Here is a 16,992-nt window from a genome sequence, read left to right as displayed (position 1 = left end):
TAAATATTAAGGTAAGCACAAAGACTAACAATCCTACACATCAAAATAAAATACAAGAAAAACATAAAGACTGAGCAAAAATAAAATCAACAACAGCTAAGAGGAAAAGACAATACATAAAGATAAACTAGTCAGCACAAAAAATTAAGTGGAAAAAAGAAACTGTCAACAACACAAAAAAAGACAACAAAATGACAGCATTAAACACATACTTATCCATAATTACGCTGAATGTAAATGGACTAAATGCACCAATAAAGAGACAGAGAGTGGCAGAATGGATTAAAAAAAAACACGATCCATCTATATGCTGCCTCCAAGAGACATACCTTAGACTTACAGACACAAACAAACAAAAAGTCAAAGAATGGGGGAAAAAATATGTCAAGCAAACAACACTCAAAAAAGAGGAGGAGTAGCAATATTAATTTCTGCCAAGATAGACTTTAAAGTTATATCCAACACAAAGAATAAGGAAAGACACTATAAAATGATTAAAGGGACAAAATACCAGAAGGATATAACCATTCTAAATATTTACGCACCCAATGACAGGGCTTCAAGATACATAAAACAAACTCTAACAGCACTGAAAAATGAGATAGAGAGCTCCGCAATAATAGTAGGAGACTTCAGCACACCACTTTCGGTGAAGGACAGGACATCCAGAAAGACGCTCAATAAAGACACGGAAGATCTAAATGCCACGATCAACCAACTTGACCTCGTAGACATATACAGAACACTCCACCCAACAGCAGCCAAGTATACTTTCCTTTTAGTGCACATGGAACATTCTCTAGAATAGACCACATATTAGATCATAAAGCAAGCCTAACAGAATCCAAAACATCGGAATATTACAAAGCATCTTCTCTGACCACAAAGCCATAGAAGTAGAAATCAATAACAGAAAAATCAGGGAAAAGAAATCAAATACTTGGAAACTGAAAAACACCCTGCTCAAAAATGACTGGGTTGTAGAAGAAATTAAGGATGGGATAAAGAAATTCATAGTGTCCAATGAGAATGAAAACACTTCCTATCAGAACCTTTGGGACACAGTGAAAGCAGTGCTCAGAGGAAAATTTATAGCAATAAATGCACACATACAAATAGAAGGAAGGGTCGAAGTCAAAGAATTATCCTTACAACTTGAACAGAGACAGAGCAACAAAAGAATCCCTCATGCTCCAGAAGAAAGCAAATAATAAAAATTAGAGCAGAATTAAATGACATAGAGAACAGAAAAATAATTGAAAGATTTAACAAGACCAAAAGCTGGTTCTTTGAAAAAATTAACAAAATTGATAAACCATTGGCCAAACTGACAAAAGAAAAACAGGAGAGGAAGCAAATAACCTGAAAAAGAAATGAGATGGGTGATATTACAACAGACCCAACTGAAATTAAAAGAATCATATCAGATTACTGAGAAAAATTATACTCTAACAAATTTGAAAACCTAGAAGAAATAGATGAATTCCTAAGAACACACTACCTACCTAAATTAAACACAAACAGAGTAGAACAACTAAATAAACCCAAACCAAAAGAAGAGATAGAAAAGGCAATTAAAAAACTCCCAACAACAACAAAAAAAGCCCTGGCCTGAATGGCTTCACTGGAGAGTTCTACCAAACTTTTAGAGAAGAGTTAACACCACTACTACTAAAGGTATTTCAGAGCATAGAAAAGGATGGAATACTCACAAACTCATTCTACAAAGCCAGCATAACCCTGATACCAAAACCAGGTGAAAAAAAAAAAAAAGACACCACAAAAAAAGAAAATTACAGACCTATATTATTATCCTTCACAAACTTAGATGTAAAATTCTCAACAAAATTCTAGCCAATAGAATTCAACAACATAAAAAAAAAAAATTCACCATGACCAACCTGGATTCAACCAGGTGTGCAGGGATGGGTCAACATTAGAAAAACAATCAATGTAACCCATCACATAAATAAAACAAAAGAACCACATGATCTTATCAATGGATGCACAAAAGGATTTTACAAAGTTCAACACCATTCATGACAAAAAAAACTCTCAGCAAAATAGGAATAGGAGGAAAATTCCTCAAAATAATAAAGGGCATTTATAGAAAGGCAACAGCCAACATCACCCTAAATGGAGAGAGTCTGAAAGCATTGCCCTTGAGAATGGGAACCAGACAAGGGTGCCCTTTTTCACCACTCTTATTCAACATTGTGCTGGAGGTCCTAGCCAGAGCTATTAGGCTAGATAAAGAAATAAAGGTCATCCAGATTGGTAAGGAAGAAGTAAAAGTATCTCTATTTGCAGATGACATGATCTTATACACAGAAAACCCTAAAGAATCCTCAGGAAAACTACTGAAACTAATAGAAGAGTTCAGCAAAGTATTAGGGTACAAGATAAACATACTAAAATCAGTTGGATTCCTCTACAACAACAAAGAGAACGATGAAGACAAAATCACCAAATCAATAATGTTTACGGTAGCCCCCGAGAATATAAAATACTTAGGAATAAATCTCACCACAGATGCAAAAGACCTATAGAAAGAAACCTAAAGACGCTACCGCAAGAAACCAAAAGAAACCTACATAAGTGTCAAAACATACCTTGCTCATGGGTGGGAAGACTCAACATTGTAAAAATGTCTGTTCTACCAAAAGCGATCTATGGTTACAATGGAATTCCAATCCAAATTCCAAGGGCATTTTTAAATGAGATGGAGAAACAAATCACCAACTTCACATGGAAGGGAAAGAGGCCCCAATAAGTAAAGCATTACTGAAAAAGAAGAACAAACTGGGAGGCCTCACACTACCTGATTTTAGAACATATTATACTGCCACAGTAGTCAAGACATTCTGGTACTGGTACAACAGTTACATAGACCAATGGAACAGAATTGAAAATCCAGAAATAAATCCATCCACATATGAGCAGCTGATATTTGACAAAGGCCCAAACTCCATTAAATGGGGGAAAAGACAGTCTCTCTAACAAATGGTGCTGGCATAATTGGATATCCACCTGAAAAAAAAAATGAAACAAGACCCATACCTCACACCATGCACAAAAACTAACTGAAAATGGATCAAAGACCTAAATATACAATCTAAAATGATAATAAAGATCATGGAAGAAAAAATAGTGACAATGATAGGAGCCCTAATACATGGCATAAACAGTATACAAAACAGTACTAACAATGCACAAACATCAGAAGAGAAACTAGATAACTGGGAGCTCCTAAAAATCAAACATCTATGCTCATCCAAAGGCTTAACCAAAAGAGTAAAAAGATTACCTACAGACTGACAAAAATTTTTAGCTATGACATTCCCGATCAGCGTCTGATCTCTAAAATCTACATGATACTGCAAGAAGTCAACAACAAAAAGAGAAATAACCCAATTAAAAAATTGGCAAAGGGTATGAACAGACACTTCATCAAAGAAGACATTCAGGCAGATAAGAGATACATGAGGAAATGTTCACAATCATTAGCCATTAGAGAAATGCAATTCAAAACTACAGTGAGATTCCAACTCACTCCAACAAGGCTGGCATTAACCCAAAAAACACCAAATAGTAAATGGTGGAGAGGTTGTGGAGAGATGAACACTTATACACTGCTAGTGGGAATGTAAAATGGTACAACCACTTTGGAAATCAATTTGGTGCTTTCTTAAAAAGCTAGAAATAGAAGTACCATGCGATCCAGTAATCCAACTCCTTGGAATATATCCTAGACAAGTAAGAGCCTTTACATGAACAGATATATGCACACCCATGTTCATTGCAGCACTGCTTACAGTAATAAAAAGATGTAAGCAATCAAGGTGCCCATTAATGGATGAATAGATAAATTATGGTATATTCACACAATGGAATACTATGCATTGATAAAGAACAACAATGAATCCGTGAAACTTTTCATAACGTGGAGGAATGTGGAAGGCATTTTGCTGAGTCAAATTAGTCAGTTGCAAAAGGACAAATATTGTATGAGACCACTATTATAAGAACTCAAGAAATAGTTTAAACAGAGAAGGAAATATTCTTTGATGGTTACGAGGGTTGGGAAGGAGAAAAGGAGGGAGTAGTCACTAATTAGATAGTAGACAAAACTATTTTAGGTGAAGGGAAAGACAACACAATACAGGAGAGGTCATCACAACTGGACTAAACCAAAAGCTAAGAAATTTCCTGAAGAAATCAAATGCTTTGAAAGCCAGAGTAGCAGGAATGGGGGCCTGGGCACCATGGTTCATGGGGACAACTAGATCAATTGGCATAATAAAATCTATTAAGAAAACATTCTGCCTCCTACTTTGGAGAGTGGTGTCTGGGTTCTTAAACGCTAGCAAGTGGCCGTCTAAGATGCATCAATTGGTCTCAGCCCATATGTAGCAAAGGAGAATGAAGAACACCAAAGACACAAGGTAATTATGACCCCAAGAGGCAGAAGGGCCACATAAACCAGAGACTACATTAGCCTGAATTCAGAAGAACTAGATGGTGCCTGGCCACAACCCAATGGCTGCCCTGACAGGAAACAACAGAGAAACCCTGAGGGAGCAGGGGAGCAGTGGGATGCAGACCTCAAATTCTTGTAAAAAGACCAGACTTAATGGTCTAACTGAGAGTAGAAGGACCCTGGAGGTCATGGTCCCCAGACCTTCTGTTAGCCCAAGGCTGGTTCCATTCCCAAAACCAACTCTTCAGATAGAGATTGGACTAGACTATAAGATAGAAAATGATACTGGTGAGGCATGAGCTTCTTGGCTCAAGTAGGCACATGAGACTATGTGGGCAGCTCCTGTCTGGAGGGGAGATGAGAAGGCAGAGGGGGACAGAAGCTGGCTGAATGGACACGGGGAATACAGAGTGAAGGAATGTGCTGTCTCATCAGGGGAATTGCAACTAGGAGTACATAGCAAGGTGAATATAAATTTTTGTACGAGAGACTGACTTGGTTTGTAAACTTTCACTTAAAGCACAATCAAAAAAAAATTAAAAAAAATAAAAAAGCAATGTCTGGGGCCCATACTCTCAGGTTTTTCTACTCTGTTAGGCCAGTAAGTCTGGCCTTTTTTGTGAGATAGAATTTCATTCTATGTTTTTCTCCAGCTCTGTCCAGGACCCTCTACTCTGATCCCTGCCTGAGCAGTCAGTGGTGGTAGCTGGGCACCACGTCTTTGTGTTAGACTCAGTCTGGTGGAGGCTGTGGTAGCTGTGGTCCATTAGTCCTTTGGACTAATGTTTCCCTTGTATGTTTGGTTTTCTTCATTATCCTTGTTCCAGTGGGCTGAAACCTGTGGAGTATCTTAGATGGCCACTCACAAGCATTTAAGACCCCAGATGTTACTTACCAAAGCAGAAACCAAAACCAAACCAAACCTACTGTCGTTGAGTCGATTCCGACTCATTGTGACCCTATATGACAGAGTAGAACTGCTCCATAGTTTCCAAGGAGCGCCGGGTGGATTCAAACTGCCAACCTTTTGGTTAACCACCACGCCAGCATATTTTCCCACCAAAGTAGAAGGTAGAACATTTTCTTTATAAACTGTGTTATGCCAATAGAGCTAGATGTTCTCTGGTCCCCAAAGCCCTCAGCCCAGCATTTAGTTCCCTCAGGGGGTTTGGATGTGTCTATGGCGCTTCCTTGACCTTGCCAAGGATGGCTGTAAATTGTTATAGAAGTTGTAAATTGTTCTTCCTCGGAATGACTGGTGGGTTTGAACTGCCAAACTTTCAGTTAGCAGCTGAGCCCTTTAACCACTGTGCTACCAGGGTTCCTTCATTTACCCTCAGGTAGAGTATTTATTAATCGGTTTCTTCAGATATTTGACTTCAATACACCTTGCTCCTGGCTGATTGATGACATTTCTTGTTAATGAGAATGCTGCGTGGATAACAAAGGTGTTCTTTCTCTTTGTGTTCTCAGGGCCACAATCAGCCTGCTCTAACAACTGAAGGGTTTTTAAAAACCCTTTGTGGGTGGATAGAATCACTTTCAGCCTGTAATCTGAGCTGAAAATACATTTTCTATCTTGAAGAGTCATTTCCTATTTGGCATCCTGGCATAAAATGCCCCCCTCCACCAATCTTACAATGCCATGACACTTTCTGTGTTACGCTAGTAGTTTATGGTCATTGTTGTTTATCCGTCTCACACTGAAAGCATGTGTGCTACATAAACATAAGCAAAGCAAAGATGAAATTTGGGACATACTGGACGAATAGCATTAAAACATCAGAGGTGTTGCCTGTAGCTCAGAAAGAAGCACATTTCATTTCAATACAGATGTGAAACTAAATATTTTGCTTATAATGGAGTTAGATTTGAAACTTCTCTACAGTAGGAGATGAGGGTCACACAAGTGCTAATTATTGCATTAACATGTTGTAGCCAACCAAATGACGGAACATCCTTTGCTGTTTTCCTGCCTGTGTGCCCCCTCATGAAGAAAGATGTACCCAGTAACTCAGTCTCAGAGTGTGTGGCTTAAAGCCTTAGTGAGTGGTTAGTCTGCTCTGATCGTCATGTCCCAAGACCTCAGTTGTGGCCTGTGATCTGCTGCTGAGCCAGTTCCCCCTTAATCTGCACAATTGACTGGATCTAATTGTAAAGCTTTACATTTTTCTGAGGTGTATTTCATTGTGTTTGGTTTTATGCCATCATATTTTAAAATACATCTTGCTATCCAAATATTCAAAATTAGTGTTTTTTTAGGTGTGATGACATATGGTTGTATTATTTTAATTGAACTTTTCATTGAGATAATTGTAGATTCACATGTGGTTTGTAAGAAATAATAGAGCCCTTGTACACTTTGCCCAATTTTCCCCAAAAGTGGTATTGAGAATAGTATAATATCAAAACCAGGATATTGACATCATTAATATAATATATCCATCTTAAATTTCCCCAATTTTACTTGTATTCATATGTGTTTGTGTGTGTGTTCATGTATCTACTACAGTTAAGATACTAAACAAATCCATCAGTACAACTATCCCTCCTGTTGTCTTTTTATAACCACATACATCTCCCTGCTGCTTCCCAACCCCACTCCCATTGCTAATCCCTGGCAACCACATTCAAAAAATGTTGTATAACGTAATCATACGGTATGTAGCCTTTTGGGATTAAGTCATAATGGAGTTAGATTTGAAACTTCTCTATAGTAGGAGATGAGGGTCACACAAGTGCTAATTAACTTTTGTTACTCAGCATAATTTCTTGGAGATTCATGCAAGCCGCTCCATTTTTATTGCTGAGTAATAGTATTCCACAGCATGGATTTTGTTTAACCATTCACCTGTTGAAGAACATCCGAGCTGATTCCAGTTTGGGTATTATAAATAAAGCTGCTATGAACATTCGTGGGCAGATTTTGTGTGATATAAGTTTTCATTTCTTTGGGATAAAAGCCCAAAAGTGCAATTGCTGGATTGTATGGAAAATGTGTGTTTAATTTTACGAGAAACTGCCAAACTGTTTTCCAGAGTGGCTATACCATTTTATACCCCCATTAACAATGTATGGAGTAATTCCATTTCTTTGCATCCTCGCCAACATTTGGTGTTGTCACTCTTATTTAAGGCATTCTGTTAAGTGTATAGTGACATCTCATTTTGGTTTTAATTTTGCATTTTCCTAATAGCTAAAGATATTGAACATGTTTTCATGTGCTCATTTGCCATCTGTGTATCCTCTTCACTGAAATGTCTCTTTATGTCTTGCGCATTTTCTAATTGGATTCTACACTTTTTTACTGTTGAGCTTGGAGAGTACTTTTATCTTAGATGCAAATCCTTTGTCAGATAACGTGGTGTGCAAACATTTTCTCCCAGTCTGTAGCTTACCTTCTCATCCTCTTAATAGGGTCTTTCAGAGAGCAAAAATTTCTAATTTTGATGAAGTCCAGGTTATCAATATTTCCTTTTATGAATCTTGCTTTTGATGTTAACTCTAAGAACTCTGCCTAGCTCTGAAAATTTTCACCCTATATTTCCTTCTTAAAGTTTTATATTTTTTAATTCCACATCAAGTCTATGATCCATTTTGAGTTAATGCTTGCATACGGTGTGAGTTTAGGTTGAGGGTCATTTTTGTTTGTTTTTGCCTACTAATATCCAATTGCTCCAGTATTATTTGTTGAAAAACCTACCCTTCCTCCACTGAACTGACTTTAGCATAAAAATCAGCTGACCATGTTCATGTAGTATATTTCTGTGATCTCTGTTATGTTGCATTGATCTCTGTGTGTATCACTTTGCCAATACTACAGTCTTGATTATGTCAGTCTTGGAATTTAGAAGACTGATTCCATCCACGTTAGTCTTCTTTTTCAAAATTGTTTTAGCTATTCTAGTTTATTTATCTTTTCATATGTATTTCAGAAAAAGCTTATCTATATCTACAAAAAACCTTGCTGGGATCTTGAAAGGAATTGCATTAAACCTTTGTATCAATTTGGGGACAATTTACATCTTTGCTGTGTTGAGTCTTCCAATCCATGAACACAGTATGCCTATTTATTTAGATATTTGATTTCTTTCACCAGCACTGTGTAGTTGTCAATACACAAGTTCTGTATATGTTTTGTTAGATTTACACTTAAGTATTTTATTCTTTTCAGTAATTGTTAATGGTATTGTATTTTAGATTTGTGTACATGTGTTTATTACTAGTTTATAGATATACAATTAATTTTTTATATTTATCCTGTGTCCTGTGATCTTGCTGAACCCATTTAATCATTTCCAGGAGTTTTTTGTAGATTTCTTGGTGCCGTGGTTTGTAGACATGTCATCTGCAAATAGGGACAGTTTTATTTTTTCCTTCCCAATCTATGTGCCTTTTTACTTCTTTTTCTTGCCTTACTGCACTGACTAGAACTTCAAGTACTATGTTGAAATAAGAATGGTAAGAGTGGACATCCTTGCCTTATTCCCAATCTTAAAGGGAAAACATTCAGTTTTTCACCATCAAGTATGATGATAGCTATAGGATTTTTGTAGATGTGTTTTGTTTTCTCAAGTTGAGGTAATTCTCCTCTATTCTTAACTTTCTCAGAGGGTTTTTTTAAATCATAAAATGATTTAAAAAAAAAAAAAACCTGTTGCCGAGTCGATTGTGTAAAATGATTTTTTTCCATGTCAATTGATTTGAACATATGATTTTTTTCTTTAACTCGCTTATATGGTGGGTTATATTAATTGATTTTCAAAAGTTGAACCAGCTTTGCATACCTGGAATAAATCTCACTTGGTCATTGTCTTAGTCATCTAGTGCTGCTATAACAGAAATACTGCAAGTGGATGGCTTTAACAAAGAGATTATTCTCTCACAGTCCATTAGGCTAGAAGTCTGAATCCAGGGGAAGGCTTTCTCTCTCTGTTGACTCTGGAGAAAGGTCCTTGTCATCAGTCTTCCCTTAGTTTAGGAGCATCTCAGCGCAGGAATCTCAGGTCCAAAGGACGTGCTCTGCTCCTGGTGCTGCTTTCTTGGTGGTATGAGGTCTCCACCTCTCTGCTTGCTTCATTTTCCTTTTTATCTCTTGAGAGGTAAAAGATGGTGCAGGCCACACCCCAGGGAAACTCCCTTTACATTGGATCAGGAAGGTGACCTGGGTAAAAAAAAAAAAAAGGTATTACAATTCCACCCTAATCCTCTATAACATAAAATTACAATCACAAAATGGAGGACAACCACACAATACTGGGAATCATGGCCCAGCCAAACTGATACACACATTTTTGGGGAGACATAATTCAGTCCATGACAGTCATGGTGTATAAGTCCTTTTATGCATTGTTGGATCCGGTTTGCTAATATTTTGAAGATTTTTGTGTCTAAGTTAATGAGAGATAACGGTCTGTAGTTTTATTTTATATTTTATAATGACGTGATAAAATAAGTTCAAAAGTGTTCCCCTCTCTTCCACTTCCTGGAAGATATTGTGAATTGGTGTTAATTCTTTTTTAAATGTTTGGTAGAATTCTCCGAATTCTACAAGGTGAAACCAAATTTTACCAATGAAAACATCTTGGCCTGAAGATTTGTTTTTGGTAGCTTTTCAGTTTCTTTAATGGTTATAGGACTATTCAGATTATCTATTTCATCATGGGTGAATTTTGGTAGTTTGTGGTTTTTGAAGAATTGATCCCTTCTTCTAAGTTATTCAGCTTATGAGTATAAAGTTATTCTTAGATTTTCTTTATATCTTTTTAATGGCTGAAGGATTTATGATGATATTCCCTATTTCCTTCCTGATACTGATTTGTTTCTTCTCTCTTTTTGTTTTTGTCAGTCTTGCTAGAGGCTTATCAGTTTTATTTTGAAGAACTAGTTCTTTGTTTCATTAATTTTCTATATTGTTTTCCTATTTCACTGATTTATTCTTTCTGTTTGGTTTGGGTTTATTTTGCTCTTCTTTTATTAGGTTCTTGAGGTATGAACTTAGATTGCTGATTTGAGACCTTTCCTCATTTCTAATGTTGATATTTAGTACCTTAAATATCCCTTTCAGCACTGCTTTAGATAGTTTTTTGACATGTTATGTTTTCATTTTCATTCAGCTTGACGTATTTTTTAAAATTTTCTTTGAGGTACCCTCTTTGACCCATGGGTTATTTAGATGTGTAGTGTTTAATTTTTATGTATTTAGAGATTTTCCTATTGTCTTTGTTATTGATTTCTAGTTTTATTCCATTATGGCCAAAGAACATACTCTATATGATTTCTATTCTAAATTTGTTGAGATGTGTTTTATGGCTATGGTTCTATTTTGAAAAGTCTAATAATATGTCCCCCCATGTGTCTGTCAGTTTCTCATACTGTGGAGGCTTATGTGTTGCTGTGATGCTGGGAGCTACGCCACTGGTATTCAGATACCAGCAGGGTCACCCAAGGAGGACAGGTTTCAGCTGAGCTTCCAGACTAAGACTAGGAAGAATGATCTGGCGATCTACTTCTGAAAAGAATTAGCCAATGAAAACCTTATAAAAAGTAGTGTGACATTGTCTGATATAGTGCCAGAAGATGAGCTCCCCAGGTTAGAAGGCACTCAAAAGATGACTGGGGAAGAACTGCCTCCTCAAGTAGAGTTGACCTTAATGATGTGGGTGGGGTTAAGCTTTCAAGACCTTCATTTGCTGATGTGGCAGGACTCAAAATGAGAAGAAACAGCTGCAAACATCCATTAATAATCGGAACCTGGTATGTACAAAGTATGAATCTAGGAAAACTGGAAATAGTCAAAAATGAAATGGGACTCATAAACATCAATATCCTAGGCATTACTGAGCTGAAATGGACTGGTATTGGCCATTTTGAATTGGACAATCATATAGTCTGCTATGCTAGGAATGACAACTTGAAAAGGAACGATATTGCATTCATCGTCAAAAAGAACATTTCAAGATCTATCCTGAAGTACAAAGCTGTCAGTGATAGGACAATATCCATATGCCTACAAGTAAAACCAGTTAATACAACTATTATTCAAATTTATGCACCAACCACTAAGGCCAAAGATGAAGAAACTGAAGATTTTTACCACCTTTTGTAGTCTGAAATTGATAGAACATGCAATCAGGATGCATTGATAATTACTGGTGATTGGAATGTGAAAGTTGGAAAAAAAGAAGAAGGACAAGTAGTTGGAAAATACGGCCTTAGTGATAAAAATGATGCCAGGGATCACGATTGACTTTTGCAAGACCAATGACTTCTTCATTGCAAATACCTGTTTTCACCAACATAAATGGCAACTATACACATGGACCTCGCCAGATGGAACACACAGGAATCAAATTGACTACATCTATGGAAAGAGACGATGGAAAAACTCGATATCATCAGTCAGAACAATGCCAGGGTCCGACTGTGCAACAGACCGTCAATTGCTCATATGCAAGTTCAAGTTGAAACTGAGGGAAATCAGAGCAAGCCCACAAGAGCCAAAGTACAACTTTGAGTATCTGTCACCTGAATTTAGAGACCATCTCAAGAATAGAGTTGATGCGTTGAACACTAATGACTAAAGACCAGATGAGTTGTGGAATGACATCAAGGACATCATACATGAAGAAAGCAAGAGGTCATTGAAAAGACAGGAAAGAAAGAAAAGGCCAGGATGGATGTCAGAGGAGACTCTGAAACTTGCTCTTGAACATTGAGCAGCTAAAGCAAAGGGAAGAAATGATGAAGTAAAAGAACTGAAGAGAAGATTTCAAAGGGCAGCTCGAGAAGACAAAGTAGGGTATTATTATGACATGTGCAAAGAGTTGGAGATAGAAAACCCAAAGAGAAGAACGTGCTCAACATCTCTCAACCTGAAAGAACTGAAGAAAAAATGCAAGCCTTGAGTTGCAACAGTGAAGGTGGAAGGAATACACAGAGTCATTATACCATTTCAAGAGGAAGCATATGATCAGGAACCGATGGTACTGAAGGAAGAAGTCCAAGCTGCACTGAAGGCACCACTGAAAAACAAGGCTCCAGGAATTGACGGAATATCAGTTGAGATGTTTCAGCAAATGGATGCAGTGCTGAAAGTGCTCACTCATCTATGCCAAGAAATTTGGAAGACAGCTACCTGGCCAACTGACTGGAAGAGATCCATGTTTATGTCTGTTGCCAAGAAAGGTGATCCAAATAAATGTGGAAATTATCGAACAATACCATTAATATCACAAGCAAGTAAAATTTTGCTGAAGATCATTCAAAAGCGGCTGCAGCAGTATACAGACAGGGAACTGCCAGAAATTCAGGCCAGATTCAGAAGAGGACGTGGAACCAGGGATAGATTTGATGTCAGATGGATCCTGGTTGAAAGCAGAGAATACCAGAAAGATGTTTACCTGTGTTTTACCGACTATGCAAAGGCATTTGACTGTGTGGATCATAACAAATTATGCATAACACTGTGAAGGATGGGAACTCCAGAACACTTAATTGTGCTCATGAAGAACCTGTACATAGACCAAGAGGCAGTTGTTCAAAGGAACAAGGGGATACTGAGTGGTTTAAAGTCAGGAGAGGTGTGCATCAGGGTTTTATCCTTTCACCATATCTGTTCATCTGTGTGCTGAGCAAACAATCCGAAATGTTGGACTCTAGAAGAAGAACAGGGAATCAGGATTGGAGGAAGACTCATTATCAACTTACTTTATGCTTGCTTGCTGAAAGTGAAGAGGACTTGAAGCACTTAGTGATGAAGATCAAAGACCACAGCCTGTATTATGGATTACACCTCAACATAAAGAAAACAAAAATTGTTACAACTGGGCCAATAAGCCACATGATGATAAATGAAGAAAAGATTGGATTACACCTCAACATAAAGAAAACAAAAATCATTACAACTGGGCCAATAAGCCACATCATGATAAATGAAGAAAAGATTGAAGTTGTCAAGGATTTCATTTTATTTGGATTCACAATCAACACCCATGGAAGCAGCAGTCAAGAAATCAAAAGACTCATTGCATTGGGCAAATCTGCTGCAAAGGACCTCTTGAAAGTGTTCAAAAGCAAAGACATCACCTTGAAATCTAAGGTACACCTGACCCAAGCCATGATATTTTCAATAGCAGCATATGCATGTGAAACCTGGACAATCAATAAGGAAGATTGAAGAAGAATTGATGCCTTTGAATTGTGTTGGTGAAGAATATTGAATATACCACGGACTGCCAAAAGAACCAACAGATCTGTCTTAGGAGAAGTACAACCACCGTGCTCCTTAGAAGCAAGGATGGCAAGACTGTGTCTTACGTACTTTGGACATGTTGTCAGAAGGGATTAGTCCCTGGAGAAGGACATTATGCTTGGTAAAGTACAAGGTCAGCAGAAAAAAGTAAGACCCTCAGCGAGATGGATTGACACAGCGGCTACAAAAATGGGCTCAAACATAACAATGATTGTAAGAATGGTGCAGGACTGGGCAGCATTTCGTTCTGTGGTACATAGGGTCACTATGCATTAGAACCGATTTGAGGGCACCAACAACATGACAGGGATTTTCTTCAAAACAATCCAGGGTCTCTACTCATTAGGAGCAACAGAGAAAGAAGGAAATAAAAGTCTCAGAAAAAAAAACCTAGTTTACACAGCTATTAACCTATGCCCACCACAGCCTCATCTACCCTGAAACCAGAAGAATTAGATGGTGCCCTGGCTACCGCTACCTACCATTCTGACCAGGGCCACAATAGATGGATCCTGATAGAATGGGAGAAAATTGTAGGACAAAACTCAAATTCTTAAAAAGTCCAGACTGCCGACATTTTGGTTAGCAGCTGAGCTCTTAACCATTGTGCTACCAGGGTTCCTATGGGCACATATACCTGTTGCCGTGGAGTCAATTCTGACTCATAGCCACCCCATAGGGTTTCCAAGGAGTGGCTGGTGGATCTGAACTGCTGATCTTTTGGTTAAGAGCCAAGCTCTTAACCACTTTGCCGCCAGAGCACATAAAGATTCTTATATTAGCCTGTTTACTTTTGAATATGCTTGAAATTTTTATAATTCAAAGTTAAAAAAAAAAAAAGAGGGACATATACTGCCCTGTCTACCTCCCCAGTCTCAGCCCAGCCCCCATAGCATGGAACTCCTTAAAGTACCAGACTGTGGGTAATGGCCCTGATCAGTTACCCATTTGGGGTGGCTTGAGGAAAGGTAGGATAGCACCAACGTCTCTCTTACAGGATTTGTGCCTGTTGTTTTATATGTATGGCTATGATGGTCCTCACCACAGCCCTGCAAGGGAGGAATCAGATATCTGAAGTGGGATGGGAAGGTGGCAGAGTGGGGGAGCAGAGAGTATGCCACAGAGCTTGAAGAAATTAGGGGCCAAGGAAGTTTCAGTAAATAAAAAATAACTCATGGAAAGGAAGGAGGCAAATTGTCCTGTGTTCCAGGCCCCACTCGGGAGACGTGATGCCAAGTTCAAGGCTGGAGGAGAGCAGCTGGGGAAGCAAACCGAGTTTGGTACCCGGAGGAGTGATAGTGGAGAGAATCTTTGGTGTTTGCAGGTAGGAGGGAGCGGGAGAGGAAGGAACTAGCAATTTGGCTTTAGCAGCTCCCTTAGCTGACTTGAAAGGGAAAGGGGTAGAGAGATTGTAACCAGGTGTGGAATGAGCTGGAAGAGAAAAAAACAGAGGATTCAAGACTCTCAGCCGAGGCCTGTGGGATCAGAAAAAGGGCCGGGCTCTTTGGTTGCTCTGCATGCCTTGACTGGGCTTGGTGTCTGGTCAGAAGCCAGGGTCCCTCATGCTTTAATAGCTTCACACTTCCCAAACAGCTGCTTGAGAGAAATGTTTGGCATACTTTACTAGAGGAAGGATGTCAGGGAGGCCCATACCCCATCCTCCCATGCTACGCCACCCTTTCAGCTGGCCCTTTTCCTTTCCATCCTTTGGGTAATTGTGAGGTTAGGGGTGGGGAAGGCAGGAAGCCTCCCTTGTGGGTGCCCCAGGTGTTTCCTCATATGCAGGCTTACAGATGCTGAAGGAAAAATGGAGGTAGTCACCAAGGTCCTACATTGAAGAAGAGGCAGGGGAGTCAGAAAAGGTATCTCCAGCAGTCCCTCATCCCCTCAAGGTTGCAGGGCCTGATAATGAGCAGCAGGTGCCAATTTGGAAACAGACTTGGAGATGAAAGGCCCTAGGCGAGGGCCCCAGCTCCACAACACAGGGTGCTGTCGATGTTATCGCTGTGACAGTAACAGCAAAGGGAGGCAGGTGTTGAGCATTAGAAGAGGAACATGTGAACAAGGAAAGAGAAGAACCATGGAGAGGGGCCAGACTGCCCCCTGGGGCTGGTTGGGAGGATGACCCCAGGGCTACCCAAAGTCCTCGGGAGAGTAGATTTGGCTTCACAGGCCTCTTTCATTCTGTGTTCAAACCGTAGACCTATTATGTGCATGCTCTGGACACAATGTGTGCACCTATGAGGCAGATGCCTGTGCTCCGGGTTGGCTCAGGGGCCTGCAGTCTTCCCAGGTGGAGTCTCTGAAATGGCTTGGTGCCCTTTTTGACTGTGCTCCCTCCACAGCAGACCTGAGCCTGCACCTCCCAGCTGGAAGCTGATGCCCCATTCAGCCTTGTTGGGAGACATGAAGGAAATGTGTTTTAGTACCTGAGGATGGCAGTAGAAGGAGAGAGAGATGATGAGAAGCTGGCAGGAGCCTGCGTGGGGTGGGAGGCTCAGGTTTATGCAACTTGCTTAAAGTCACATAGTAAGTGGCAGAGTCAAGGCCTGGGTGCAGGTCATCTAACATAAGAGTCATAAACAATGTGCCTCAGTTTCCTCATTAGTGCAACAGAGAGAATAATAGCCCTTACCTCCCAGCATGGTTAAAAGGATGAAATGAGGTAATTGTGTAACGATTTAGCCCATCGTCTAGATAGAACATGGTAAGTGCTCGATAAATATTAGCAGCTATTGTTTTTTTTTTCTTAAATTATTAATGTTAATACGCCATTGCTTTATCACACCAAAGTCAGAATTACAATGAGGATGGTAACAAAATTTAGCTTAGCACATGTGTGTTGGAACTAGGGCTATTGCTGGTTCATAAACATGTGAAGCCTTTCATTAGACACTAATCTGAAGTTGTGACATTCCCTCAATCTGAGCTCATCTGTCAGCCTGTCTGCCTCTCCATCACAGATGGAGTGGCTGTTCTTCCTGCCCCTCAGGACCTCTCTGTACACTCAACCAACATGAAGCATCTCTTGACATGGAGCCCTGTGATTGTGCCTGAAGAAACAATACACTATTCTGTTGAGTACCAGGGGTAAGTTTTATTTTTTTTAATTGCACTCCCTTAGATAACAGTTGGTTACTGGAGGCACAGCCCACATCCTGGGCTCAGGGAGGCTTTGCGAACCCAGGGATAGAATATCTCCAATGATGTGCACCCTCTCTATGGGCATTGGGAGAGTTGAAGAGGCATAGGAAATTGT

The 16,992-nt window shown here is 39.2% G+C and overlaps 1 protein-coding gene across 3 annotated transcripts in view; it reads left to right on the top strand.

Annotated features, from left to right (window-relative positions):
- Positions 1 to 16,992, top strand: part of IL20RB (interleukin 20 receptor subunit beta) — a 70,129-nt gene that overhangs the window by 18,564 nt on the left and 34,573 nt on the right. Inside the window, exons 1-2 of one of the 3 annotated variants that reach the window (XM_064277280.1) lie at positions 4,626 to 15,057; positions 16,697 to 16,823. In XM_064277280.1, coding sequence (XP_064133350.1) covers positions 16,750 to 16,823 — 74 coding nt within the window. In that variant the 5' untranslated portion in view covers positions 4,626 to 15,057; positions 16,697 to 16,749. Of the gene's footprint in view, positions 1 to 4,625; positions 16,824 to 16,992 lie in introns of those variants that run through there. The other 2 variants (XM_010599493.3, XM_064277279.1) reach the window with 2 other exon arrangements.

Source organism: Loxodonta africana, chromosome 26 (genome assembly GCF_030014295.1).
Source record: "Loxodonta africana isolate mLoxAfr1 chromosome 26, mLoxAfr1.hap2, whole genome shotgun sequence".
NCBI lineage: Eukaryota > Metazoa > Chordata > Mammalia > Proboscidea > Elephantidae > Loxodonta > Loxodonta africana.
The sequence above is the reverse complement of the archived record's forward strand: the minus strand, read 5'-3'. Positions and strand labels throughout refer to the sequence as shown.